Source organism: Rhincodon typus, chromosome 22 (genome assembly GCF_021869965.1).
Source record: "Rhincodon typus isolate 14 chromosome 22, sRhiTyp1.1, whole genome shotgun sequence".
In the NCBI taxonomy this organism is placed as follows: Eukaryota; Metazoa; Chordata; class Chondrichthyes; order Orectolobiformes; family Rhincodontidae; genus Rhincodon; species Rhincodon typus.
Genome location: NC_063353.1, coordinates 31256764 through 31284417, shown reverse-complemented (window position 1 = coordinate 31284417; position 27654 = coordinate 31256764). Strand labels below are relative to the sequence as shown.

Below are 27654 nucleotides of genomic sequence, written 5' to 3'. Positions count from 1 at the left end.
AGCAGTGGAGAGAGTGGATGTTTGCAGATGTGATGCCAATCAACTGGACTTCATTATTCTTGATGGTGTCAAGCTACTCGAGTGCTGTTGGAGATGCATCCATTCAGGTAAGTAAGGAGTATGATCACAGTCTTGTGCCTTTTAGATGATGGACAGGGATCAGGAGGCCAGTTATTGCAGCAGAATTGCTAGCCTCTGACCTGTTTTTATGAAAGTGGGAGATTCAGTAATGGTAATGCTATTGAATGTCAAAGGGGAAATCACTGGATGTTCTCTCATTGGAGACGGTTACTGGCTGGCATTTGTGTGACATAAATGTTTCTTGCTACTTTTAAGTCCAAACCTGGATACAATTTACATAAATGATTTGGATAAAGGGATCAAAGTTATGGTCGCTAAATTTACTGGCAACACAAAGATAGGTAGGAAAGTGAGTTTATGTAGAGGACATAAGGAGCCTACAAAGGAATATAACTAGGTTAAGTGCTTGGTCAAAGATCTGACAAATGGAGAACAATGTGGGAACATGTGGAATTGCCCATTTTGACATATTATCTAAACAGTGAGAGGTTGCAGGGCTCAGAGATGCAGAGATATCTGGGTGTCTGAGTGCATGAGTCTCAGAAGGACAGAATGCAGGTACAGCAAACAATCAGGAAAACTAAGAATGTTATAGTTTATTCCAAGGAGAATTGAATGTAGGAGTGGGCAGCTTATGCTTCAAGTTACACAGGTATTGGTGAGACGACATCTAGAGCACTGTGTACAGTACTGATCACTGTATTTTGAGGATGTTAACATGCTGGAAGCAGTCAAGTAAACCTTCTCTGAACTAATACCTGAAATGAGTAGATTGTCTTATGAGGCAAGGGTAGACAGGCTAGACCTGCATTCTGGAGTTTAGAAGAGTCAGAGTGACTTACTTGAAACATACAAGATCCTGAGGGGACATGACCGGGTGGGTATTGAAAGGATGTTTCTTCTTTTGGGAGAATCTTGAACTAGGGTCAAAGTTTAAAAATAAGGAGCCACCCATTAAAAAACAGAGATGAGGAAACTTTCATTTTGCTCTCAGAAGTTGAGGTCTTTGAATTTCCCTTCCTCAAAAGGGTAATGATGCAGAATAAAATCATGGAATCACAGAGATGTACAGTATGAAAACAGACCCTTTGGTCGAACTCATCCATGCTGAACAAATATCCTAAATTAATCTAATCCCATTTGCCAGTATTTGGCCCACTCTAAACCCTTCCTATTCACATACCCATGTAGATGCCTTTTAAATGTTGTAATTGTACCAGCCTCCACCAATTCCTCTGGTAGTTCATTCCTTACACACACCACCCTCTGTAGAAAAAGTTGCCTCTTATGTGCCTTTTAAATCTTTCCCCTCTCACCTTAAACCTATGCCTTCAAGTTTTGGACTCCCCCACTCCAGGGAAAAGACCAATCATCCTATCCATGCCCATCATGATTTTTAAACTTCTATAAGTCACCCCTCACCCTCTGACACTCCAGGGAAAAGAGCCCCAGTTTATTCAGCCTCTCCCTATAGCTCAAACCCTCCAAACCTGGCAACATTCTTGTAGATCTTTTCTGAACCCTTACAAGTTTCACAACGTCCTTCCTAGAGCAAGACCAGAATTGCACGCAGTATTCCAAAAGTGGCTTAACCAATGTCCTGTACAGCTGCAACATGACCTCCCAATTCCTATACTTAATGCACTGACCAATAAAGGCAAGTGTACCAAACACCTTCTTCACTATCCTGTCTACCTGCGACTCCACTTTCAAGGAACTATGAACGTGCATTCCAAGGCCTCTTTGTTCAGGCCTGCCCTGATCGGCCTTTCCAAAATGCTCTTTATTTTTAAAGGCAAAAGTACATAGATTCAGGATTACCAGGAGGATGGAGGATTATTTGGGGATATACAGGAATGTGGAGTTGAGGTTAACGTACGTTAGCCATGATCTTGTTAAATGGCAGAGCAGGCTCAAAAGGGCCGAGTGGCCTAATCTTGTTCATCTATTCACTACCCGAAGAGAAGAAATGTCTCCTCATCTGCTTTAAATGGGTAACCCCTTATGCTGAGATTTTGCCCTCTGGTATTAAACTCTCACACAGGGAAACACTATTTCCACATGTAACCTGTCACATCCCCACTCAAAATCTTGTATATTTCAGAAGAGCAAGATGTGATCTTATTAAGCTGTAATGAGTACCAACCAACTCAACATTTTCTCAATCAGCCAGTCCCTCTATCCAGGATCAATCCTGCTTTGATTTCCTCCAATGTTTTGCAGGTACTGTCAAACTAGTGTCTTGTATAGTTTTAGCAAGTCATCCTTTTTTTATACTCCATTCCTTTTGAAATAAAGGCCAACATTTATTTGCCATCTCATTACCTGTTGAACTTGTATGTTAGCTTTCTACGATTTATGTACAAGGACTCCCAAAACCCACTGTGCTGTCACTTTCTGCAGTCTTTGTTCATTTAAATAATATTCAGCTTCTCTATTCTTCCTACCAAAGTGCACATTTCCCCACATTATATTGCAACTGCTAAAGCTTCACCTGCTCACTCAGCCCCTCTATATCCCTCTACAGACTGTCAGCCTCATTATTTGCCTTCCTATATATTTTTGTCATCCACAGATTTTGCCAAAGTATACTTACTTTCCTCAGCCACATCATTAATATAATTTGGAAATAATTGTGGCCCCAGAAGTGATCCCTGTGGCTCTCCACTCATTACAGTTGGCCATTCTGAAAATGTCGCAGTTAAAAAGCTGACTCTCCTTTAATGTTCTTTAGGGAAAGAAATCTGCCAACCTTACTGGAAGGGACCTAGGTGACTCCAGATCCACAGCAATGTAATGGGACTCTTAACCCTCTGAACTGATGTCAGTTCAAGGGCAATTAGGGAGTGACAACAAATGCTAACTTTGTCCATACTATGTGTATTCCAAACAATAAAATAATGCTTTCAATTTTATTCAGTGTAAATATTATAGATAATTAAGTGGTAGATTGTCAGCATTGAAGACTGCAGGATGGTCCAAAGAGATTTGAAGATCTCCAAGCGTGTCAAGTTCAGAGGAAAACCTTGAGCTGTGGGAGAAAATTCATGACTGAACTGCTGCCGCTCAATCTCAGTTTTTTTTTTAAAAAATGTTCATGGGATGCGGTCTAAGCCAGCATTTATTGCTCATCATGCATTGGTCTGGACGAGCTGGTTAGCTGCAGACCTTGGAATGTACAGACATTCCCTGTTGCTGGGTCAAAATCCTGACACTCCTCCAAAAGCACCGTGAAAGAACATCCATGTGGTCCCAAATCAGGATAGCGTGCGTCTTGGAAAAAGCACTTGTAGTTATGGCATTCCCATCCATTGTCTGCCTGTTCTGTTAAATGGTATGGGTTACAGGTTTGGACAGTGATAGCAGAGGAGTCGGAGTGGGTTTACATGACTAATGATACAGACTTTCCTATGTGGTAATCATTTTAATTAACAAGTGATTTCTGACAACAGATGAGTTTACTGCAGTACAACATGTAGATGGTACATACAGCTGACACTGAGTCAGTGCTGAAGGGAGGGAGTAATGAAAGTGGTGTATGGGGCTGCTTTATCCTGAAACTGAGAGTGTTGCTGGAGCTGTACTCATCAGTCAAGTGGGAAGTATTCCATCACCCTGCTGCCTTGGGATAGGCTTTGAGGACACTAACCTACTTTCGTAGCTACAGTATTTATAGGATTAGTGCGAATCATACAGTAGGTGTGAAAGGAGCGATGAAATGCTCGAGGGCTGTGTTCCGTTCCAGAGTTGGGAAGGTCAGTGAGGAGGATCATCGTGATCCTAAAGCTTTGAGCTACATGTATCATTTATCAGCAACAAAGGATCTTGATCAAATGGGTCAATGGGCTGAAAAATTGCAGATGGAGTTCAACCTGGATAAATGCAAAGTATTGGTACAACAAACAGGGGTAGAACTTATACAATTAATGCTAGGGCCTTGGGTAGTGTTGTAGATTAGAAGGATCTAGGGGTGTAGGTCCACAATTCTTGTCCATTTGCATTGCAAATGGACAAGATGGTCAAAAAGGCACTTAGCACACTTACCTTCATTGCTCAGTCCTTTGAGTATAGGAGGTGGGAAGTTATGTTGAGTTTGTACAGGACATTGGTAAGGCCTGTTCTGGAGTACTGTCCAGTTCTGGTCACTGTTATAGGAAGGATATTATTAAGCTAGAGAGGTTCAGAAGAGATTTACCAAGGTGTTGAGTTATAAAGAAAAGGCTGGATAGGCTAAGGCATTTTTCTCCCCACTGGGACGTAGGAGGTTGAGAGGTGACCTAATAGAAGTTTATAAAATAACGAGGGGTACAGGTAGTCAATGGTAGTTCTCTTTTCCCTAGGATGGGGGATTTCAAGACTACAGGGCACATTTTTTATGTTGAGAGGGGAAAGATTTAAAAAAAAAAAATGATATGGGGGCAATTTTTTTTTTTTTAAAAAAAGAAAAACAGGGTGGTTCGCATGTGGAATGAACTTAAGGAAATGGTGGATGTGGGAGCAATGCAGCATTAAGACATTTGGATAAGTACATGAATAAGAAATGGTTTGGTGGGATATTGGTCAGGAGCAGGCAGGTGTGACTAGTTGAGTTTGGCATGGACTGTCAGTTTGTGCTGTTGACTCGGACTCAACAGTTTAAAAAAAGGAATTTAAATGGAGTCATAGGTACTGCCACATGAAGACAAATAGAAAATAAGAGATAGAGAACTTATGGCAAGTTAGCAGGTATATTTTATTATTTTGTAGTTTCTTACCAACAGGATAAATGTACCAAACACATGGGTATAACACTTTCATACAAACTGTTCTCTTGAAATGAACAGTGTGACAACTTCAGACACTGTTGCCCACATCCCCAAGGGCACCCCCACGTGTCATCACCATCACACGGTCAGGCTCATTTCCATGAGCACAGCAGTCCAACAATTAATTGCCTTCCTCCAAACTGTGTCAGTGCAGGTCAAGAGGTCAGGGACAGAGGACTGACCATCAAGTGAAGGGGAAGAACAGAGGGAAGGGAGAAAGAGAGAGGGCAGAGTGTTGACTGATTATTTCTGGGGACCAAACAGCCGAGGTCCTGAGGCAAATCCTGTAGCTACACAGAGCTGCAGCACAAGGCCAGGGTGGAGACACTATCTGGTGGCTCATCCCCTCCAAGTACTGCAACACCGCACAATGGCCCAAGACTGGGGAGCAGACAGCCAACTTTAAAAACCAAAACCTCAGTGTTCTGCCAACTTGGAGTCTCTTGTCAGAGGAGGAGCCAAAAGTCAGTGTATAGGTGATGCACCTATTCTCTACCCACAAGGGATTGAGATAGGCCAGCCTAGGGCCGGAGCACCAAGAGGTGGGGGGGGTTGGTGCAGAGACAGACACTACATCAAGTACTGACTCTGTTAAACACCCTCCAAACAAAACAAAAACCATACAAAAATATTTCAACAGCTTTTAGTTACTAGGGAGCCTTAAAAAAAAAAAGAGAAGGAATTACAAACAATTATGGCAAATTCAGGCAGTTTTCAAATTCATTTGGTATGCAGCTTTTGACCAAAGACTCCCTCACCTGGGGAGAGGAGTAAGGAGGGGAGGAAAAAAATGTCTTTGGTTTTAAAGTTAAATGTTTGTGAATTTGACAGTTTGGATCCTCTGAGATGTGCATGAAGACTGTTAGTTGATCAGCCACTCAGGGGACAGTGGCATGGAAAGGGCTGCCAGGCACACTCTCATCTCCCCACTTTACAATCAGTATGTAGTCACCCTTCTCCTTGACCGTGTACGTGACATTGTAAACCCGGTTCCCCACATGTTTCACATACACCTCTTCACACGGAGTCTTCGGACCGTGAACTCCCACCATCAACATGTTGGTTCCTGCAACCAAACCACAAAAAAAACTGGGGTTATTTCCAGTTCACTACACAGGGTCAAAAGGGTGATCAATTTGCCATACACAAAATGGCCTCACTTCCCCTAGCCCCCTCTGTGGGGGAAGGGGGTCGGAGTGATTATGTTGGAAGATTCCCCTTCACTGTTGCCCGACCCCTACCTGCTTTGCTGCAGTCTACAGTGAAGTTATTCTTCTGCCCAATGAAAGCCTTGGACAGGCCGGGTCCTCGAGCTACCACCTTGCTGGCATCCGATGCAAATTTGGGCATTGCTCCATATCTGCCAACTGTGGCCGACTTGGTGACTGTTTCAACCAGAACAGTAGATGTCTCGTGTAAACTGTGACCCCCAGAGAGGCGGACACCTGGAACAGGAGATATAGGCAACCTGGCAGTTAGTCTGGTCTTCAACTCCTCTGCCTCAGCTCTGGCTTTTGCATCTAGTTTTCAGTACATCCTGGAACCCCAGCCCCTAGGTCCTTTGCCTAGCACCGTGCAAAAGCACAAGCCCCAGGCTAAGGCTCCCAGATTTCCTTCAGGCAGGTGGCGGAGCAAGGTTACAGTCCCAGCCGTCAATGATAATCGACAGTACCCATACCTGAACAGGGAAACATGCGCGCACACACTTCACAGCCATTCCTCACCTGTGACCTTGGCTTTGAATGGACTCCCAACGATATGCTGAGGACCACCGTATTTGATGGAGATCAGGTAGTTTCCAGGAGCCATCGGGGTATAGGTGACCTTATAACCCTCAGGACAGTCCTGACAGTCCATCTTCACTTTGGATGGGCCATCAATGGTGACTGACAGTGCACCAGCCCCAGCATCGCACGTATTGACAATAAACTCAGAGGGGACCCCTAAACAGAAAGGCAGAGCACAAAAGGTGTTACCATGGAAATTCACAGCTGGTCTCCTGTGATAACTGGAGCCCAAAAACACTCAAACCATGCAGCCTGCTCTTAAAATACCCAAACCCTTATGCCCTCCAAACAAACATTAATCCCCCTCCGTTAGATCCCAGCTGAAAGACACATTATTCCACACACAAAACCACATCAGCCCCGTTTCTCTCCTAAACCTCTCAAATTAGATTACAGCTTGCAAGTCCCCTCCCGGGTAGCCAGTTTAAGTGTGGCTAGTCACACCCCAATTTCAGCTTGTCACTCATTCCAGAGTGTCTGGGTTATAAATCTTACGTGAGGTATCCTCTGAAGAGTGTGCTGGGACAGTTTGCCCTGAGGAATTGTACCTGTGACTCCTCCTTCCAGGCCTGGGCCATAGGCAGAGACCAGACCGGGATCTCCAGTTTGGCCTGGCTCTCCTACTCGGATCCTGAAGGGGCTGCCTGGGATGTGGCTGGAGTTGAACTTGACATCTATGGAGTGGACACCGTTTTCCCGTGGAATGAAGTGGATTGCAAAGTTATCTGTGAACGGACAGAGGTATTTTTAGATGATAACAAAATAGAGTGGGTGCAGGAAATCTGAAGTGATACAAAAAAAAATCAACAAAAATGCTCAGGCCTAACTGCATCTTTTAAAAAACAGAGAGAAAACAGGAGTTAATTGAAGTGTCTCAGGTCATCAGATCTTCTTCCCTCACCTCTAGCTTTGTAAGGAGCATTCCCAGCATTTGTTGCAAAAGCACCAAGCATTGTTCTGTCCATTTCCTAGACATGTGCCATGTGCAGCTCAACTGTCCCTCTGTACAGCCACATGGACGAGAAGCAGCATGTAATGTTCTAGACTCAGTAAAACAACAGCCCTCGTGCTGCAGTTCTTTGTCCTTGAACTGATCATGAATGGGCCTTTGCACTGAGGGACTGAGTCTCTGTGGTTAACCCCACCATCCACCCAAGTGGACACATGGCTCCTCATTAATGTATATCACAGCACCCAAACTATCGTCAGAGGAAGGGGAAGGAGATAAAAACACACTGCTGCTCTCCAGGCAGGGCTTCTTTATCTACCACTACAACAACCACTGCTCAGGGCTAAAGGGAGCATGTCTGATAGCTCCTCTGAGCCAGAGCAACAAGTAAGTGATTCCAAGTAAGTAATAACATAGCCCAGATAGAAAAAACAAACAAACTGAAATAAAACATGCCCCGAAACATCAGCAAATGCAGAAACTCTAAAACCCCTTCACGTGCAGACTATAAACAGGGCTCTGTAAAGGAGATAGCAGGAAGGTGTCCTTATTCCCTCTGTTGCTCGATCTCACCCAGTGTAATGCCCTCTCAAAAAAACTCACTCCTGCTCTCCGTGGTGTTCCAATTGAAGTCTTAAGTCACCTTACTCTATAAATGCAACATTTGAGTATTTCCATCCTAACCTCTTCAATGGCTGAGCCAGTCATTAAATTTTAAACAGGATACACCCATCCCCAGTAGGGGGCACTGTGGGTGCAGGCAGCAGAGATACCTGCACAGGTTAGAAGCAGACAGATGGGCAGGCTGATGGACACACACACAGAGAGAGAGAGAGAGAGACGGACACACACACACAGAGAGAGAGGGAGAGACAGAGACAGAGAAAAAAAGGATTAACAATACAAGGTCATATAGAAATTGGAACAACCAGAGCAAAGACTAAAAAACGCAAGCTCTGGAAGAGGTGGGTGGAGACAAAGAGGTTAAGTGACCTTGTTCTGTCCTTCTAGAAGTTGGAGTGTTATTGGAAGCTTCTGCTCCCTGGGTCTCATGTTACAGCTTAAGCCCGAGGCAGCTGCTGTGTGAGAGCAGACAGAAAGCACATGGTATGGGAATGAGCAGTTATTCTGGGTCAGGTCACTGACAACCCACAGCTAAGTGCTCTACATCTGTCTAGACGGTTCCCACCTCCCCATATTCCCCAAACAGCATGGGGGTCTGCTTTGCTCCCAGACTACCTCCCACCAGCACCATTCCTATGGGAGACAGCAGTTCAAACAGCTTCCCTCTAATCACTTTTCCTTTTGTTCCCTCGGAGACAGAATTCCATGCTCTGAATTTACACGCCAGTGCCTTATTAGAACCTCACCCTGAATCAGAAAACAAAATATGTTGTCTGCTCATTATAACAGATTAATTACACATGGCTAGAGGGAGGGGGGCCCCCACACCACATGAGGTGGTGGGGAAATGAAACAAGTAGCAAACGAAAGATAGGTGGTAGCGTTAGCAGAACAACCCCCAGTCACCTACCAGCATCCACCTCAGACACGTAACATTCCTCGACAGAGCCTGATGGAGTCCGCACTTTTGCGTCAATGACCCCTCTTGCACCGTTCAGCTGAACTGCGAACGAGGCCTGTTGATTAACTTTTAATCCAGATTCCTAAATACAGATAGGCACAGATTAAAACAAACAATCCAAGAAAGCTCCTTCTACATTCTCAGACCCAGGATTCCTTATTTGGGATTTACTCTGAATATTACAACTTCTCCCCACCCACCCACACAGATCAGATAAAAAAAAAAGGTTCTTGGGTTGTGTCTCTGAAATAATATGGACTGCTTTGTGAACTGGGCAATATCTGTTGGTGTTGAATTACTGCAGAACCATTGGCCAAAGTGGAGACTGACGAGATGGACCCAAGAAAACAGGGACACCATCACATTCCTTCACACTTCTGGAGTTTCCAACTGTGCTACTACTGCTTAACCCCCAAACCGCTGCGCAAAAGCCCTCCCTGGGCCTCACCTGGAGACTTGTGACGGTGAGTCTACGTGCAGCATCAGAGGGAGAGGCAATTGGAACAACAAACGGCGAGTCAGGAATATGCTCATCATTGAACTTGATGGATACTTCATAGTCACCTAGAAAAAGGAAGAGGAACTCAGCTTAGATCAGCAGGCTACAGGATTATGGAAGAGACACAGAGCAGGGTCCTGTGAGCAGGAAGCACAGTGAGGTTCACCTGCTGCCCAGTGAACAAGTAGCAGCTGTGTGTAAAACCAGGCACAGCAGACAGCACCCTATAGTCAGGATACAACTTCATACCTATTTGACAGTGCAGTCCAACGTGGACTGGATACAAAGGAAAGCTCTCTCTACGGTATGAAGCAATTTATAAAAGAATGCTGGGAAATCACAAAATTAGCTTATTTGCTAATTAAGGAAAACTTAAGTACAATGAGTGACTCTGCACTTTAATGGTTTATATGGAATCCTTTACTGATCTTTTTTAACCTAAAGCGTATTAGAATTGTTAATTAGTGGACAGATGACTCAAATGGGAAATTATGGTTTGGCCTTCATTGACCAAGTGCTTTTGGCCTCAAAAAGAAGTTTGGAAAGGGACAAAACTCTAAAATGCTAAAACCTTCAGCAAAATTCTGGCGGAATGCACAAAGAGGCAACCTGCTGTGTGAGAACACACAAACACCTTAGCAGAATTCCAGAAACCCCAAAAAGGGCAGTGCATCAAACAAACAGATAAAATAGCAGAGAGTACCAAGTCCTACAGAGAAAGATGCTTGGGGTTACCTGAACCCCAGGATAAGTCAGGGTCTGATTTACTAACCGGGTTCTTGTACAATGTATGAAACTCCACACGATCCATCCTTGCGATCCTCAAACGAGATCTCAGCTTTGCTTGGGCCTTCCACAGCAATGGAAAGGCCTCCAGCTCCTGCCTCACGGGTCCAGATACTGAACTCCGCTGAAAGGAAAAAAAAGAGAGAGAGAGTTAACTGCAGGAAGGATAGACATATCCAGACTGATTACCACCCTATTAGGCTGACCGTCCCAGGGTCTAGTCCGACACCCAACCCGACCTCCCCAAAACCTGGCCCCTCGTTGCCGAGATTGAGCTCTGATGAAATGTACAAGTAACCAGCGGTAACTCACCTGCCACAGCAGCAACTCCCCGCTCCAAACCAGGACCGCCAGCACGAACCTTATGGGAGCCTCCCTCGCCCAGAGGCCCCACTGTGAACTGGAAGGGGCTACCAGGCACATGTTGGCCACGGTATTTGACATTGACGGTGTGGGAGCCCATCTCCTGTGGTACAAACCGCACACTGTACGTGCTGTCATCGCCTTCGATGATCTCCGCTTCATCAATCTTCCCAGACGGGCTGGTCACTTGTGCAGTCATCTCCTTAGCCCCAACCTCCACTGTCGTCAAAACAAAAACAGGACACCATTACAAACTAACCAGGCTCCCAAACAAAAACAAAAAAACTTCCCATTTTAAGTACTTTGTCACTCTCCACCTCAATCACTCACTCCTTAAATCAGAGAGTGTGTAGGCAGTGGACAGCTACTCAAATTGGCAGAATGCGATGAGTGACTTCCCACAGGGATCTGCCCTACTCACCTGTACCCAGGATGTTAGCAAAGAGGCAATGGTGTCTAACTTAACTGCTAACAAGGATCAGCATCACTGGAAGCAATACAGTTGGAAGCATAAAAATTATAAACAAAATGACTAAATTAATAAAGTAGTAAACAACCTTTGCCAAACAGATTTCAGTACAAGTGTATGCAAGCTTTGGACCTAACAATGAACAGAACAGAGTTTTTTTTTAAAGATAGTGAAAGATTAGAAACGATGTAAGCTTGAACAGCCTTGGGAGATCTTGCATAACTGCTCATGAAATTTTTTAATAATTAGCTATAGACAATTATTAAAGAGTCTTGCCTTGATGTTTGTTTATTCACTCATGGGATGTGGGTGTCGCTGGCTAGACCAGCATTTATTGCCCATCCCTAATTGCCCAGAGGGCAGTTTAAGAGTCAACCACATTCTATGGGTCTGGAGTCTCATGTAGACTAGACCAGGTAAGGATGGCAGATTTCTTTCCCTAAAAAGAGGGACATTAGTGAACCGGTTCGGTTTTTCCAAGAATTGCCAATGCTTTCATGGTCATCATTAGAATGTTAATTCCAGACTCCTTATAGAATTTAAAATTCCACCATCTGCCACGGCAGGATTTGAAGCTGTGTCCTCCAGAACATTAGCTGAAACAACAGTGTAGCAGTAGTGCCACTAGGCTACTATCTCCCCATTTAAAAAAGTGTGACGAAGGAGATGATGTGAGTTTTTTCCATGGTACAAAACTGACAGCTAGACACAACAATCACACTGACTGGAAGAGCAGGCTCATGGGCCTGAAAAGCCTAGAGCAAGCCGGTTTCCCTTTCAGGACCAGGCCATCAGTGGGTCTGATACACACCTTCGGCCCGGGGGATGTTGGTGAAAGAACCCAGGCTGTCCCGGCCCAGGAACTCGCCAAAGACATTATGGAAAGGATCCCCTCCGACCTGCGTGGACTCCTCCACTCGCACCTCTCGTTTAGTCTCTCCGCCCCGAGTCTTACTGATCTCTGTGCGCTCCGTGCGGGTGTAGGTGTGGCTACTGCGGGTAAAGGTCCGTGTCAAACGTTCCTGAGCAGATACCATCTGAAACCAGTTTCCTGAGGAAAAGTGGGGGTGGAGAAAGAAGAAAAAAAAAAAAATTTCATTAAAACAAAAAGGACCATCCCATCCCAGGCCTATATTGGTATCCAGTATAAACCTTACATCTCAGCCTGGCTCCCCAAGGACTTCCTGAAGTGACTGATCTCAAGCTTAATTCATCACTAATCAGCAGTTATTAACACCAGACATTGATCAGTGACATGACCATTGGCCTTTCCACAGGTGGATTGCAGATCACTCACTATAGGCAGGATGTTACAACCACCTCATTGTAGTTGAGGAGTCAGTGAGAAGCTGGAAGAATTTTACACAACGTGAAGAAAGTTGATAAACATGAGGAAGGACAGACTAGAGGGACATGCCAATAGGATGAGATAGAGAAGAAAGCTTGCTGCAGAGCACGGATGCCAGTGTCAAGCTGTTGAATTAGTGCCATGGCACTTGATACAGAGGATACATCCCAAGCATCCACAAGGGGGATAATTCCTACAAAATACCAACAACTGGGATAACTATATTCTGAATTCTCGTCTCCCCCACTGCAGCATCAAGGATTTCCCTGCACCCCCCCACCCCATCCCAGCTCCATTTCCTTGTCAGAGCAGAGCACGAGAGGAAAGAAAGAGGGGCGAGGGCAAGACAGGTCTGTCACCAATGCAGTAGTAGGTTGGCTGTACAGAGGCAAACAAAATTTAATCCTGAAAGCAAGAAAGGAAAAAAAGAAGTGCGAGGTGATGATATTGGAGGAGTACAGTTACTTCCTAGGAAGTAGTGCATGTTTGTAGATCCTGGAACACAGCAGAGGAGGCAGATTAAAAAAAAAAAAGTGGTTAAGGCTACATATGATAGTATAACTTAGGGTATGCAGGGCAGTTTGATCTTAATAGGATAACGTGTCGGCCGAAGGCCTTTACTGTGCTGTACTATTCCACGTTCTATGTTCTATGTGGGATTCCTTCCCTTTTTTGGAAAGGCACCAAATACAAAGAGCAAGGAGAAGGTTATGAAGCAGTTGTATTAAGATGTTAGTTAGAAAGCAGCTGGAGTGCTGTGTGCAGTTCCGGTCACCACACTATAGGATGGATGCGATGGCATTAGAGAGAGTGCAGAAGAGATTCACCAGGATGTTACCTGGGCTGGAAAGGATTCACATAGGAAGGTAGGAAAACAACCCCAGGCTTACAGCAGAGAAGGCTAAGGAGAAAATGCAATTTCAGGTGTACAAGGTTCTAAAGGGGTAAATGCAATGTAGATAAGGGCAACATATTTCTCCCTAGGAGCTGTGAATAACCAGGAAGCGCAGGGCTGAGGACATTTGGAACGCTCCCTCCCTGAAAGGGCAATGGAGGTGGGAGCCTGCAAAATATTTGCAATTTAGATGAGCACTGGAGATTCCACAGCATGTGAGGCTCCAGGCCAAGTGCTGGGAAATGGGAAGAGATGGGTGTTTGATGACTGCGACCTTTCCATGCTGTAAAAAACCAAGAACTTGGAGACTAAACATGAGCAGGTGAGAACTCTCCTCCCACTGCTAGCCGCAGAAGGTGAGAAACCCAATGCAGCCAAGCCCAAACACACGTGTTGAGAAATTGCCTCCTGAAAATCTGCCTCCAGTCAGTCTGAACTGAATCTCGAGGAGGATACAGTACAATCTACAACAGCCATGTAGATCTGAAAAGAACAGTATCCAGTTACACCAAGCAATGTGGGACAAATACAGGATAGGATGAAAAGGAAGCAGAAGAGGAATAATCTTAAAAAAAAAGTGTACTCCATTGCAGAATAACCCCTTGCTGGAGGGCTACACATACCTGGTATCTTCAAGTTGAGGTCACAGGTGCTGCCGACTGTGGCAATAGAGGGAGCCTGGCGTCGCCTTGTGATACTCTCCTTAATCCTTCCTTCACCAGTCACCTTCACCGTAAAGGGACTTCCTACAACACAATCACAGTACTCACACAGTCACACACAGGAGCTCCACCTACAAAACGACACATTGCTAAAACAGAAACTGAATTTTCCCCAATGACTGTGCCTTACCATCTCTGAACCCAATGCCCTTTACTGTGATCTTTGATCCTCTACAGTGACCTGCAGCCTGTCCCTTGGAATGTCCCTCCCAGAGTGTTTGGTTACGGAGGGTAAGAAGCTCAATTCCACACTCCCTTACCTGGCACATGGTGGTCAGCAAACTTAATGTTGATGATGTAGTTGCCTGGTTCAGTTGGACAGTAGGTCACTTTGCACGTTCCATCCTCTAGATCCTCACAATTAATGTCAACTTTGCTGGGACCCTCAATGGACAGACCAAGTCCTCCATAGCCTGGGAAACAAAGGAAAAGAAAACAGGAGTGCTCCTTCTGTTGGTGTTTGGAATGGTCTTCCTTAGTAAGTAACGTAGGCTGGCTGATTGTCAATTAAAAAATATAACCGTCTTGAATAAATTCAAAGAAATTCAAGGGTTAGGAGGGTAGGCACGAAAGTGGGAGTTAAGGCCACAACCTGATCAAGTGATATCAGAACACGGTTCAAGAGCTGAGGGCCTTGCTGCTACTTTTACTCTTTTACACCAAGGTAGTTCATCAGCTGCTGCTATGCAGCCCCCATCGCCAACCAATAAATTCAACCCCTCACTACATCTCAATAGAAATGGGCAAAGGATTCTCAAGCTTTTATTTTTAAAAAGAACTTGAACACAATCTGTTCAAATCTGCACAGAATGATCCCATTGCCCAATCAGAAACAAGGTCAAGGATTGTTCACAAAAATAAAAAACCTGGAACCCTAATAACCACATTTCAGAGAAAACCTCGCCACTGAAGGAGCAATGAAGTGCAGCCCTGCTTGGGAGGAGTCCAGAGCACTGACCCTCGTCCCTGCCAAATCTACATCTACACACCTTTTCTTCCAAGTTTACTGCCAGCCTCAATAAAGGCTTGAAGAAAAACAAAATAACCTGGATTACAAGAGAAGTACAATCACATAATGGGTCAATCAGATTGTTAAACATCAGTCTCAGTTTGTCATTGTCCAATGCAATAAGTTGCCACTTTTTCGTAAAAGGGGTCATACCTGCACCGCGTGTGTCCACGATGAATTCGGAAACCTCAAATGTTTGACCCTCCACCAGGCCCTTCCCAGAAACCTTCACTTTGCTGGCATCGCCAATCTCAGAGGCCCCGACCATGATCTTGAAGGGGCTGTTTGTAACATGCCGGCTGTTTTTCTTCACACTCACCACATGTTCTCCTACCTCCTTCGGGGTGAATGAAATGCCTGTTGAAGAGGAAAAAGGTCAGGGGCCAACTCATTTTGCAGTGGCCAAACGCTTTCATTACTTGATGTACCGTATCAAACAAGACCCTCCCATACTCCGATCGCACTTTCTGGAAGCCATGTTATGGAAGGGACATGACTGCACTGGAGAGGGCGCGCACAGAAGACACTTACCAGATGTTGCCTGGGCTGGAGAAGTTTAGTAATGAAGACAGATCGGATAAACTCGGGTTATTTTCGTTGGAGCAGGCACCAGAGGAGGAATGCAATTGAGATGTACGGAATTAGGAGAAGCATAGACAGGGTAGGTGGGGAGAAACCTTTTCCCTTGGCAGAGGAATCAAATGACCAAGGCTCATGGATTTAAATGAGAGCGGCAGGAGAGGTGAAGAAAATCTTTTCCACCCAGAAGGTATTGGGAACCTGGAGCTCACTGCCTTTAAAAAAGGGTGGTAGAGGCAGAAACCCAGAGAAGATTTAAATGGTGTTTAGATATGCACTTGTAATACCAAAGCATTCAAGGAAAGTGGGATTAGAATAACTAGCTGCTTGATTATGAACAGCACAGACCTCAATGGCTTGGAAACCCTTTTTTCCTTGAGCCAGCGACCTCTGACTATGACTCAGGCAAACAGTGTCCCCCTGGCTGTCAGTTTCTAACCACTGTGCCTACCGCACCTGGTCTGGATCTTACCAATATGCCTGTTGGGCAGCCTCTTGAGCAAGCAGGGCTCCTCATTACCCGACGGAGCTTTGATGCTGGCGTTCAGTAGGTTAAGGTCAGTCTCGGTGATCTTCAGCGAGACTTCTGTGGACGTGCCGACATTGAGTTGCGACGTTCTCATTGAGTCATCACCTACACAGGAAGTGATTGCATCAGTCAGCTACAATTCACAAAAAAAAAAACACCTGCAGTTCCTGGCACAAGAAGTCAGATCCAACCTTTGCAATTAATCCCACCACTGTAGCTCAATGCCTGACTGGCCATCGGTCTGGCTGAAGGACAAGAGGTGACTGGTTACGCACCCAAGGAGATATTATTTACCCCCTTCCACAAAGTTTCCCAAGCGCAATGACACCAGCATTCCAACTTCACCACCCTCACTCCCCATTGCACAAAGTCACCTGAAACCTTTCAACTGGTCAGAAACACCACCTCCTGACAGGCAGGCAACACCGACACGGAGGAGAGGCTTCTCCCTTTTCCACCCCTCCCTCACACACTGACCATTTTCACACCCACCCCCGCCCCCCACCGCCGACCCACACCCTGTCATCTTGTGGACCTGCCAATAAGCGGCGAAGATCTGAATAAACTTAAACAAGGCAATGATAGGAGCAGCAATGGCTACAGACCTAGATTAGGAGTATCCCTCATGGCTGGAACTCGATCTGCTGGGAGTCAGACAGTCCAAGACCACAGAGTCCACAACCAGTGGCTGACAGCACCCACCAGAGCCAAGCTTTAAAGAAGGTGGAAAGAGGCAATAAAACCAAAGTGGGAATTACCGGTGATCTTGGCAGTGAAGGGGCTCCCTGCAATGTGCTTGTCATCAAAACGAACAATGATGTTGTAATCTCCAGGGGCAGTGGGCAGGTATGATACAGTGCAAGTGCCATCCTTATTGTCCTTGCATGTGATCTCAGCTTTAGAGGGACCTTCCACAGCAAGGGAGAGTCCACCTACAGGAAAGAAAGAGAGAGAGAGAGAAAGAGAAAGAGAAAGAGAAAGAGGAGAGAGAAGGAGAGAAAAAAAAAAAGAGAAAGGAGAAAAAGAGAAGAGAACTTATGATAGTGAACTGCTAAAAGAATCCTAATATCCCAAATCTCCCTATTCAAATGCTTTCTTCAAATACATCTTCATCCCTAGTTGCTCACTGTCCCCATTCCTCAAACCCTTCCCTTCAGATCTGCTCCTCCAACCCCATCAAGTGTCAGCCCTCACTCAAATCCCTTCCATACGCAAAGCTCAGCACCAAATCTGATCCCTCTCACTATCCCAGTCTCATTGTCCCCCTCCCCTACCTCCAATAATCCCCAACCCCCACCTTGCAGCTCTGTCACCCCATGCCGGGCTTGGCCCATGTCCCACTTACCTTCACCAGCATCCTTGGTGACTATGGTAAACGTTGCAGGTTTATTCACCATTCCATGGCTCAGACCAGGACCAAAAGCAGTCACATGACGACTGTTGATGGCATCCACATAAAACTGCAATGGGCTACCTATAAGCAGAGGAATAGCTAAGTATTAGGGTCAATGCAGCATCAAGTCTCCCCCAAGGGCATCAGGATCAATACAAGGTCAGCCCTTCCCTCCAGGGATAACAGCTCACAGTCAGCATGAAGGAGCAGTTCCATTATTCACTCAGACAACACAGCCAGAGTCCCCAGAACCTGCAATCTGTACACAACCTCTCAATCCTGGCACACGCATGAGGAGACGGTGAATGTGATGGAGCTCAGTGTCACAGCCATCCTTGGAAAGCAAAAGATTCAGGCTTATGGAGGCAAGAACCAATCGCGCGCGCACATACATGCACCCCGGGCAGGACGTCAGTTCACACACACACCTGGGATGTGGTTGCCATCGTATTTGATGTCCATCTCGTGGAGCCCCTTCTCGATGGGAGCGTATTTCACAGTAATGGTTCCATCCTTGTTGTCAGTAATATTTGGGCGGCCAGTTTTACCAGATGGCATTCGGACTTCACCTGGAATAAAAGGAAGGTTCCAGAATGAATCCCAAGAAACAGGACACATGCAGTTTTCAACGCACAAGTTTATCTTTTATTTTCTTAGAAAATAAAGATAAAGAAAATTAAATTAGCCTTAACCTCGGAGTTAACGTCTAGTGCAGACAAAAGTGGAGAAGATCTCCTCACTCAATAGGACAATGAGGTAGAACAGTGACCCAGCCCTTTGGGAAACAGTGATCATAACTGCAAGTGAGTGCCTGCAGAGACTCCTTACAGCCAGAAGATCCTGGGTTCAAATCTCAGTCCAGATACTTGAGCCTAGAGGCAAAGGAGTCATTCCAGTCCAGTCTTGAGGGAGTGCTGTGTTGTCTCAAGCACAGTCCCACACTGTCTGCTAGAAGCAGCACACTGAGGTGCAATTTTCAGATGAGTTAAACTGAGAGGCTCTCTTTCCTCTCAGGGGGGTGTAGAAGATCAAGGCACTAGTAGATAGCAGGAACATGAGCGTTCTGCCACTCATGATGAATACTGTTAAATATTTAACTAAATCCAAGTCAGGGTGATGAATGAAGGTTTTCCTTCATGTGGGGTTGGGGGTGGGGGAGGTTTGGCTGGGAGTTCAATTATTGTCCTCAGCTACTTATCCTTTTGAATAGTCCTCTGTGTTCTGAAAGAATTCAGCACTTTCATTTCTGAAGCAGCACTGGCACTGCCACACCACATTGTAATGTGCATCTCAGCACTGTTACTCCAAACAATATATTAGTGTCTCAGTACCAACACAATGAGCCAAGAACATTGCAATGGAAGTCTCAACACCAACACCAACACCACACACTATCCAAACCACACCGTTTGCATCGGAGGGAAAGACTGCAATCCCACCTGTGATTTCTCCTTTCTGCACAGTGAACGGGATGACGAGGTTGAATGGCCGGAGACCATGATCCAGGACATCAACTGGGACAGCTGACTCCTCAGTGGCCTGTTGGAACCAACATAAGTGAACAAAATTCAACATTCAGGACTCACTGAGCACAAAAAGGAAGCTTTACAACAGGCTACTGAAAGAAGTGGCAAAGTTGATTAATTTTGTAGTCCAAGTTTAATGCTGGTTCAGAAGAGGTGAAGATCTGTAAAAGGAAAGATGGTCTGTGATGAATGGGGGAAGAATGATGAGATGGACTGAGCTACAAAATGTAAGTGACTTAGACAACACCAAAACCAGGGACACAAGAACAAACTGCAGGGAGATTGGGTCACATTGGTGTCATTGGAAAGCCAGTCAGCCAAGCAGAGCAGAGAAAATGGACACCAGCAGCCTAATCTTAGTGACAAGCTCTGACTGGATGTCACTTAAGATCCCCAGAAAACCACTCCTCACCTAGGACCCAGGGAATCAGAGAGGTTAGGAACTGTGGTGTGGGTTTAAGATTAAACTTGATGGTCCTCCGCTAGCAAATGGCCACATGCAATTCGAAATCATCCTATACTTAACCCCACCCGTACTCAGGGGTCAGCCACAGCCCAGACAGCAATGTAGCATGTGTGCCCATTGGTGAGACTGTAAACTCCTACCCAGTGATCAGAATCCACCAGCTGATACTTGACCCAAATGAGAAACAGCAAAGTCAGCTTCCTAGGCAAACCTCTACATCATTTCTCACTCTTCCTCCCAAATCCCAAAAGATATTTGAAACCTAATGAAGATTGGAGAAGGACAGTTCTGTGATCCTTGAGCCCCAAGCCCACTGCCTCTGACAGAATTTGACCCCAGATACCAGAGGTCAAAAAACGTGAATGTTAGGCCATATTTCATATTGGCTTATTACCCCAAGCAATGGGGTATTAGGCCATTATTTAAAAAAAAAGTGAATGAGGGAGTTTATCCAGACAGCTTTCAGGATGATGATTGGGTTAATCAAATGTAGGAATTTACGAGGAGCTTTACTTCAACTGATAAGCTTTGTATTGAGATAAGAATCAGCAACAGAAGATGACCCAATAACAGCAGCATTGCAGTTTGGATTATACCTCGACAACTAGGGGCTGCAAGATTAAGACAGGGAGGGGGAGCAAGCTGGGTAAAGAAAAGGGAGAACACAAGATGAGGAAGCAGAAACACAGACACACGTACACACAGACAGAGGGGTCCTGTTTGAAGTAAATAGTTGGTGTTGAATCTTATACCCAGAGTGTTGGATAGCCAGCATGGGAAGGCACGTAGGGCTGGTGTAGCTGCAACGTTTCACAGGGCTCCTCAATGGTGGGGATGGCATCACAGGCCTGTGATGGGAGGCAAGCTACAGGTTAAACACGAAATACATCCAATGCACAACGTGCAAAAATCTGCATCTGCAGTGTCCATGCAACAAAAAGGCAAGACATGGCAGGCACTGCTTTGAGCTACAGAAGTGGCAGTCCAGCAAGGAAATTACTCCCGATTTCAGTGTTCACCTCCTAGCATGTTCTGTACTGGTAGGGTCACAATTCTTGTATCTTATGTATGTCAAAATGCCCAGTCAACTCATACACATGGCCTATCAGCTGGATGTTCAGCTTCTCAGTTGTTCAAACAAATCAGACTAACCGCAAGAAATTTGGGAGTTCAAGAGTTTCAGATCACCAGAAGCTCATGGGCAGACAAGACAGTAATTATTAAAAAAGGGATAGAAAAACAGAAACACCATTAAGAGTTGTACAGATTTTTGGTTAAACATCAACTCAAATATACAGCTCAGTTTGGATACGACACCTCCCGAAGTTGAAAAGGTGACTTCGATAGGACTAAAAGGGTTAGAGGATGGGATCATAAAAGTTCTATACAAGGGAGTACAAATGAAAACGCAAGAGCTTTCTTAAAGATGTGTTTAGTATGGTTAATGGATTCAGTTGAGAGAAAGTTTCCCCAACCCCACACAGTGGGCTGAATGGCCACCTCCTGTGCTGTAACAATTCTGTGGTAAGGCATAACCTGAAAAAATTCAGAGCTCAGCCATTCCAGCGTTGATGTGAGCAAGTATTTCTTCACTCCAAGGGGATGTAGAGATCTGGAACTTCCTTCTTGAAAATGCTATTGAGGCTGGAGGTCAGTGGAAATTTTCACAAAAACATAGAAAGTATCAAGATGACGATAATAAAAAAAGGCAGCTAAGTAGATCAGCCACGATTTCATTGAATGCAGAATAGACTCAAGGGGCTCAATGACCAACGTCTGTTCTCCTGTCCTTCAAGTAACTAAACGTTCTATACTCCCATCTCTCCCAACCTATTAGAACACTCCTTTCTCCTCAAAACAGCCTGGCCTCTGACCGCAAGTCTCTCTGGTATCTTGCCACAGAACCCGATTCCTAAGTTAGATGCTGTGAAAAATCCCAGCTTGGATCTCTTCATACACACAGGTCCTGGGATTGGAATAGTTCAGCACAGGAGGCTTCCTGAATCAGATGTCATGAGGGAATTATGATGACCAACATAGAGAATTCGATCATTGACCAATGATGATACAGCACAAGCAAATGATCCATTCAGCCAAATGCTGGTGGTTAAGCTCATTTCAACATTAAAAAGGAGAAAAAAGACACTCCACAGTTCTCCACTCGGACTGGATTGTTTTCACTTTCCATACTTATCCTTTTGAAAGTTATGACTGAAATCTGCTTCCACCATCCTGGCAGGGAATGTTTCACAGAATATCACTTTGTGCGAAACCACTTCTCTTCACAGTTTTCAAAAGTGCTAGAGAAACAATCCACGATGTGTTTATGAATACTGACCCTCTTGCCATGAGAAACTGTCTCCCCCTATTCACATTAAACCAACTGACACCTTAGTGGAACTGTTCTGATCCTCTCCTCCCCACTTCATTAAGGTCATAACATCCTTCCCAAAGTGTGGTACCAGAGCTGGACACATTACAGCTGAAGCCCAATTAGTTTGGCCAAAGTTTAGCACAACTCCATCACTTTAGTGCTGTGTCTACATAGAGAGGAAAAGGAATCTGTACATCTTTTTCTTTAAGTAAAAGAAAACCTCTTAGGTGATTCATCTTGCTAACAGTAAGGATTTGGTATCCCTGCTATTGTACTTTTCCACGATAACAGTATGCTAAGGTTTTGCATTGTGAGCAAGCCGATTACATTTTCATTAATGCTAAAACTTGGAATACTGCAGATGCTGGAAATCAGAAATCAAAATAAATAAATAAATAATTTTGGATGTACAGGCTGTCCCTGGGCTACCAAAAGGTTCTATTCTGGAATCTGTTTGCAAGTCAATTTGTACAAAAAAGTCAGAACACAATGCAAACGATATAACATCTGCTTGTTAGTACAGGAAACATTTGTATGACAAAATCTTTAAAATTACACCCCTGAATAGGCTCATGTTTGTACATAATAGTGTTCCTCAGTTGAACGGTCCCAACTCAGGACCCCCTGTACAGCAGCATGCCAGTGACCTCTCCCCAGAACTGGGAAGGTAAAGCTGTTAAAAAAAATAAACTTTGAGAAAGGGCTGGAATCGACAGGAACAAAATGGAAGTGTTGCAGATTGCAAGGCGAGAGCTAGAGAGATTAAATGCCAGAAGAGGTTTAGTCTGCTGGGGAGGAAAAGGGAACACAGTGAGGGAGCAAGATGAAACAAAGAAACAATAAAAAAAGATAGGCCTGGAACAGGTGGGCTACTGCCTGAAAAAAAAAGGGAAACAAAAAAAGCAAGGAAGAAAAAAACGAAACACAAAACACCAAGATGACGATCTAAAATTGTTGAACTCAATCTGGAGTCTTTAAATTGCCCAAATGAAAATGATGAGGGGCAGCTTTTCCTAGTTTGAAACAAGCTCACAGACCTGAAACTTAGCCCCATTTCTCTCCATAGATGCTGCCTAACTTGCACATTTCTAACAATTCTCTTTTGTTTGAGGTTTGGAAATACACGCGTGCCCTGGCATCGTTAAGTTGACATCACTTACCACCACATGGAAGGGGCTATTTGGTATGAGTTCACCACCGAAGCGGATGGTGATGACGTATTTGCCAGGCTCTGGTGCGGTGTAATAGATGTCGAAAGTCCCATCTCGATTCTCCACCACGTCGACATCCAGCTCAGCTCCATCAGGGGTTGAGACCTTGCATGTGACCTTCCCTTTGCCGGCAGCCTTAGCGTCCACAGTGATGACAGTCTGCTGGCCAATCTGGATGGTGGGACCCAGTCCTGCCGCTGCAAAAGGATCAAACATCAGGAGGTTGAGGGGGAATATAGTTCAACGTCAGCACCGTACTCAATGGCGTGGGTTTCTTTTTGGGCGAGTCACAGTCTCTCACAGGGCAAGACCCACTGTGTTTCCGTCAGCCACGAGCTTATAATACACAAAAAAAAACAGCTTGAGGAGCAGAGTGGCACAAACAGAAATCTGCTCATTCCCAAGTAACTCGTGCAAATAAACCAGAGGGTGCTCCTCCTAGCATGTGGAAGGTCAAAAGGGCAGCGGGACATGGCCAGAGGTCAAAGGGCGACAAGTTGCACAATGCCTAGCTCCATTCCTTAGGTCAACCTCAGCTGGTTACAGAAGATCAAAAAATAAAATTAGCCAGCATTCCTGTTCCCAAAGCAAAATACTGTACGTGCTGGAGATCGGCAATATAAACAAAATATCTGAAATATACTCAGCAGGTCAAGCAGCATTTGTAGGGGTAGAGCCATGGAGCAAACATGTAGTTGAAGTGATGATCTTCTCAATTCAGTTCCACTGAACGGGCATCAACCCAAAATATTAATGGTATCTGTCTCTCTCCACAAACACTGCACAACCTGCTGAATATTTCAGCAGATCCTGTTTTTACTCCTGCCCTAGAGAGAGAGAGAACGCAGTCTAGTGGCCCCTGGGTTGAGGCAGTGCGGGGGAGCGAATGGTTTAGTGGATGGTCGAAGAAGATGGAAGGAGCAAGTTTGGTGGATGGTCACTCACCTAGTCCATGGCCGCCGATCGACACTGTGGAGGGAGAGCAGCCGGTTAGAAACAGTCACCCATAAACTCAAAATACAAAGAGACGTCAGCAAGAATTGCAAGATACGTAGAAGGAAGTTAAAGTCAGTCCCTGGTTTCCTATACAACTCAGCTATGAAAGAAAAACGGTCCTGGGAATGGCTCATATAGAGAAAGGACAGAACCATCAAATCCCCAACCTCTGTCTCCTCAGGTCCGACAGAGCGAGCAAGACGGAATGTGTGATTGACAAAGTAGCCAGCAATGTTTCCCCCAGGGTCCTGTACCCCTGAAATACACTCAATGGCAGCCCCTCTGAACACCAGCAACTCAGGGATCCAAGGCTGGCCAGAGCCAGAGCCAGAGTTAGAATCAGAGGTCACTATTTGGCTGGCAGTGGCTTTGATCGTTGTTGCAATCCCGCTGCACGCTCTGTTGCGAGAATGTTAACCGTTCGAGCAGCTGCACTCCCTGTTAGCAACAGCGCCTGCTGGTGGTGTGGGGATAGAGGGCATGTACTGTGATGTATCACTGTGCCTCCCCACCCACAAAGGACACAACTTCCAAGGAATCCAGGGATCCACCTGATACTCTTAAATTTTCCCCTCACCAGATTCCTGCAGCTGATTATCAGATCCAAGTCTGTCCCCCAGAGAAGAGCTCCTTTCTGTATTTCAGCTCCTCCCAGTTCAGTCAGTCATGCAGAGATGGGTGTGAGCACTGATCATACCTGTGACCAGACATTTGCTGGCATCTCCAGTTGGCACAGCGTGGATACGATATGGCGAGTAAGGTATTTCGTCACCTCCGTATTTGATGGTGATAGTGTAGTGTCCAGTCATATCAGGAAGGTAGGACACTGTGTATGTTCCGTCTCCATTATCACGGATATTAGCCTTTTTCGGTTTTCCCTCAGGATCCTGGAAGGATACAGCAATGTCACCAGAATGAGAATACAGGAGGAATGGTCCTCATTAGAAATGAGGCTACTGCACACACCACATGTCTCTACTCTCCCACCACTCACCAAGATTATAAAATAGGAGCCTAAGCCATAGACACCAGACTGTCCATATCCAATCAGATAACCCAGACTGTGTGATCCAATTAATTATATTTTGCAAAGCTCTACAGCAGGCCAGGAACATGGACTGAGTGAATGGCAAACAAAGCATGGTGGCCCAGCCATATGCACCACATGTGTCTGAGGCAGCTATTCCTCAAACACCTGCGCTTAGATGGGCACTCTCCTAACAGTGCAACAGAGGATATAGGATTATGTTGGCTCTTTAGGTGATGTGGTGGGTGCTGACCCAGCACCCAACCTGAACACAAGAACAGGAGACACACACTGGACTTACAATGATCTGCACAGTAAGCAGTCCCTCTCCAGCATCTCTAGCATCAATGGTGAACTCAACAGGGAGACTAGCTGGCACTCCAGAGGCATTAAGTCCTGGCCCACTTGCTCGCACCTTGCTGGCATCATGGGTTGGCAGAACCTTAATCTTGAAGGGACTGCAAAAAAATAACAGGCATTAAAAAAAAAGGTTAACTGGCACTTGGAGTAACAAGTTATTAAAGCCAGCACAGACTTCAAGGCAAATCAAGCTCAGCTAATTTAATGCGGTCCTTTGAGGATGTAACTGAGGGTTGATCAGGATAGTGTGATTGAAGAGTGCACCAAATTTCAAAATAGCAATTAACAAAGTACTACATTAGTAAAACTGAAGCCCATGGGAGATTGAAAAGGACAGTAGCCACGTGGATACAACTATCAGCAAAGGGGTAAAAAGCACAGCAGTAAACAGTTGCTTCTCAGGTAAAAGAGGGAAGTGCTGAATGGCATTCCCAGCTGCCAGAAGTAGGACATGATGGTGTTAGATGAGGGTTTGGACAATGTTCATGGGCAGAATTCTAAAGAAAGAATCAAATGGATGTGTTAACTCAGATGACTTCCTACTTTTGAACATTCCACACCGCTTAAATGATCAAATGGTTTACAGCACAAGAGCCAGGTTCCACTCATCAAAACTTCAGGGAAGAGAAAACACCTCAACTTGAGGTGCAAAAATACTCAGGACTGTTAATCAGACAGGTCATTTACCTGTTGGTTCTGATGAATGGGTCACCCACACAAAACATTACTCCAAAACCTTAGAAGAAAGTAGTTAGATCTGTAGCTCGGGTTGTGGGTGTTGAGGTTGGTTGGCTCGCCGAGCTGGTTTGTTGTTCTGCAGACGTTTCGTTACCGTGCTTGGTAACATCCTCAGTGCAGCTTCTGACAAAGCGTCGGTGTGTCTTCCCGCCTGGTTTTTAAACTCTGCGGTCCGTTGCGATGGATTGCCTCACTTCCGGGTTTCCTCCGTAGTGGAATGTATATGTGTTTATTAATAGCCTGCTTCGTGGAGTGGCATGCTTCCAGGAATTCTCGTGCTTGTCTTCGCCTAGCCTGCCCCAGGATCTTGGTGTCGTGGTTCAAAAAGACACGAACAATACGCACTCATCTCAATCCACATCTCAATCCACATGGACAAGGAGAACCACGACTTCGACTGGGACAACACCAAGATCCTGGGGCAGGCTAGGCAGAGACAAGCACGAGAATTTCTGGAAGCATGGCACTCCACGAAGCAGGCTATTAATAAACACATAGAACTCGACCCCATATACATTCCACTACGGAGGAAACCCGGAAGTGAGGCAATCCATCGCAACGGACCCCAGAGTTTAAAAACCAGGCGGAAAGACACACCAATGCTTCGTCAGAAGCTGCACTGAGGATGTTACCAAGCACGGTAACGAAACGTCTGCGGAACAACAAACCAGCTCGGTGAGCCAACCAGCCTCAATACTTCTCCTTCCATAGGTGCTACCCATCCTGAGCATGTCCAAAATGGGGTTTTTATTTCACTATCTGTAATACAGAAACTTTTCTATCATCATTACCAGTAAATCCTCCTCTGGCACCCAGATTAGGCAATACCCCAGTTGGGAGCTAACGGAGGATTTATAAAAGAAGGTTTAGCTTGGAGATTTTCAGGGATACATTACGGAATACTAACCTGCGAGGAACCTCCTGGTCTGCGTATTTGACAGAGACAGTGAAGGGTCCATCCGTGGCAGGTGTGTAGTGAACAGTGTGGGTCCCATTGCCATTATCAATAATCTTTGCAGGTTCAGATACACCTGGAACAGGGAGACAGGAGCCACAGATCACCAACAGTCAATACATAAACCTTTACCACTTCATCCTCCATATCCAATTCTTCCCCCACTGCATGTTATCAACAAGTTCAGATCATCATAAATCCC

The 27654-nt window shown here is 45.3% G+C and overlaps 1 protein-coding gene across 1 annotated transcript in view; it reads right to left on the bottom strand.

Annotated features, from left to right (window-relative positions):
- Nucleotides 1-4794: 4794 nt before the first annotated feature.
- The window catches only part of LOC109919721 (filamin-C), a 57548-nt gene continuing 34688 nt past the window's right edge, over nt 4795-27654 (bottom strand). The window contains exons 25-47 of the mRNA XM_048609972.1: nt 27405-27528; nt 25701-25857; nt 25070-25259; nt 24322-24345; nt 23326-23573; nt 20544-20639; nt 19239-19338; nt 18228-18368; nt 17752-17880; nt 17165-17338; nt 16350-16511; nt 15452-15655; nt 14550-14702; nt 14191-14313; nt 12136-12375; nt 10805-11074; nt 10479-10616; nt 9656-9771; nt 9157-9289; nt 7222-7398; nt 6611-6829; nt 6128-6331; nt 4795-5952 (exon numbers count right to left, since the gene is read on the bottom strand). Of these exons, the coding sequence (XP_048465929.1) occupies nt 5765-5952; nt 6128-6331; nt 6611-6829; nt 7222-7398; nt 9157-9289; nt 9656-9771; nt 10479-10616; nt 10805-11074; nt 12136-12375; nt 14191-14313; nt 14550-14702; nt 15452-15655; nt 16350-16511; nt 17165-17338; nt 17752-17880; nt 18228-18368; nt 19239-19338; nt 20544-20639; nt 23326-23573; nt 24322-24345; nt 25070-25259; nt 25701-25857; nt 27405-27528 (3710 nt within the window). The 3' untranslated portion in view covers nt 4795-5764. The remainder of the gene's footprint in view (nt 5953-6127; nt 6332-6610; nt 6830-7221; nt 7399-9156; nt 9290-9655; nt 9772-10478; nt 10617-10804; nt 11075-12135; nt 12376-14190; nt 14314-14549; nt 14703-15451; nt 15656-16349; nt 16512-17164; nt 17339-17751; nt 17881-18227; nt 18369-19238; nt 19339-20543; nt 20640-23325; nt 23574-24321; nt 24346-25069; nt 25260-25700; nt 25858-27404; nt 27529-27654) is intronic.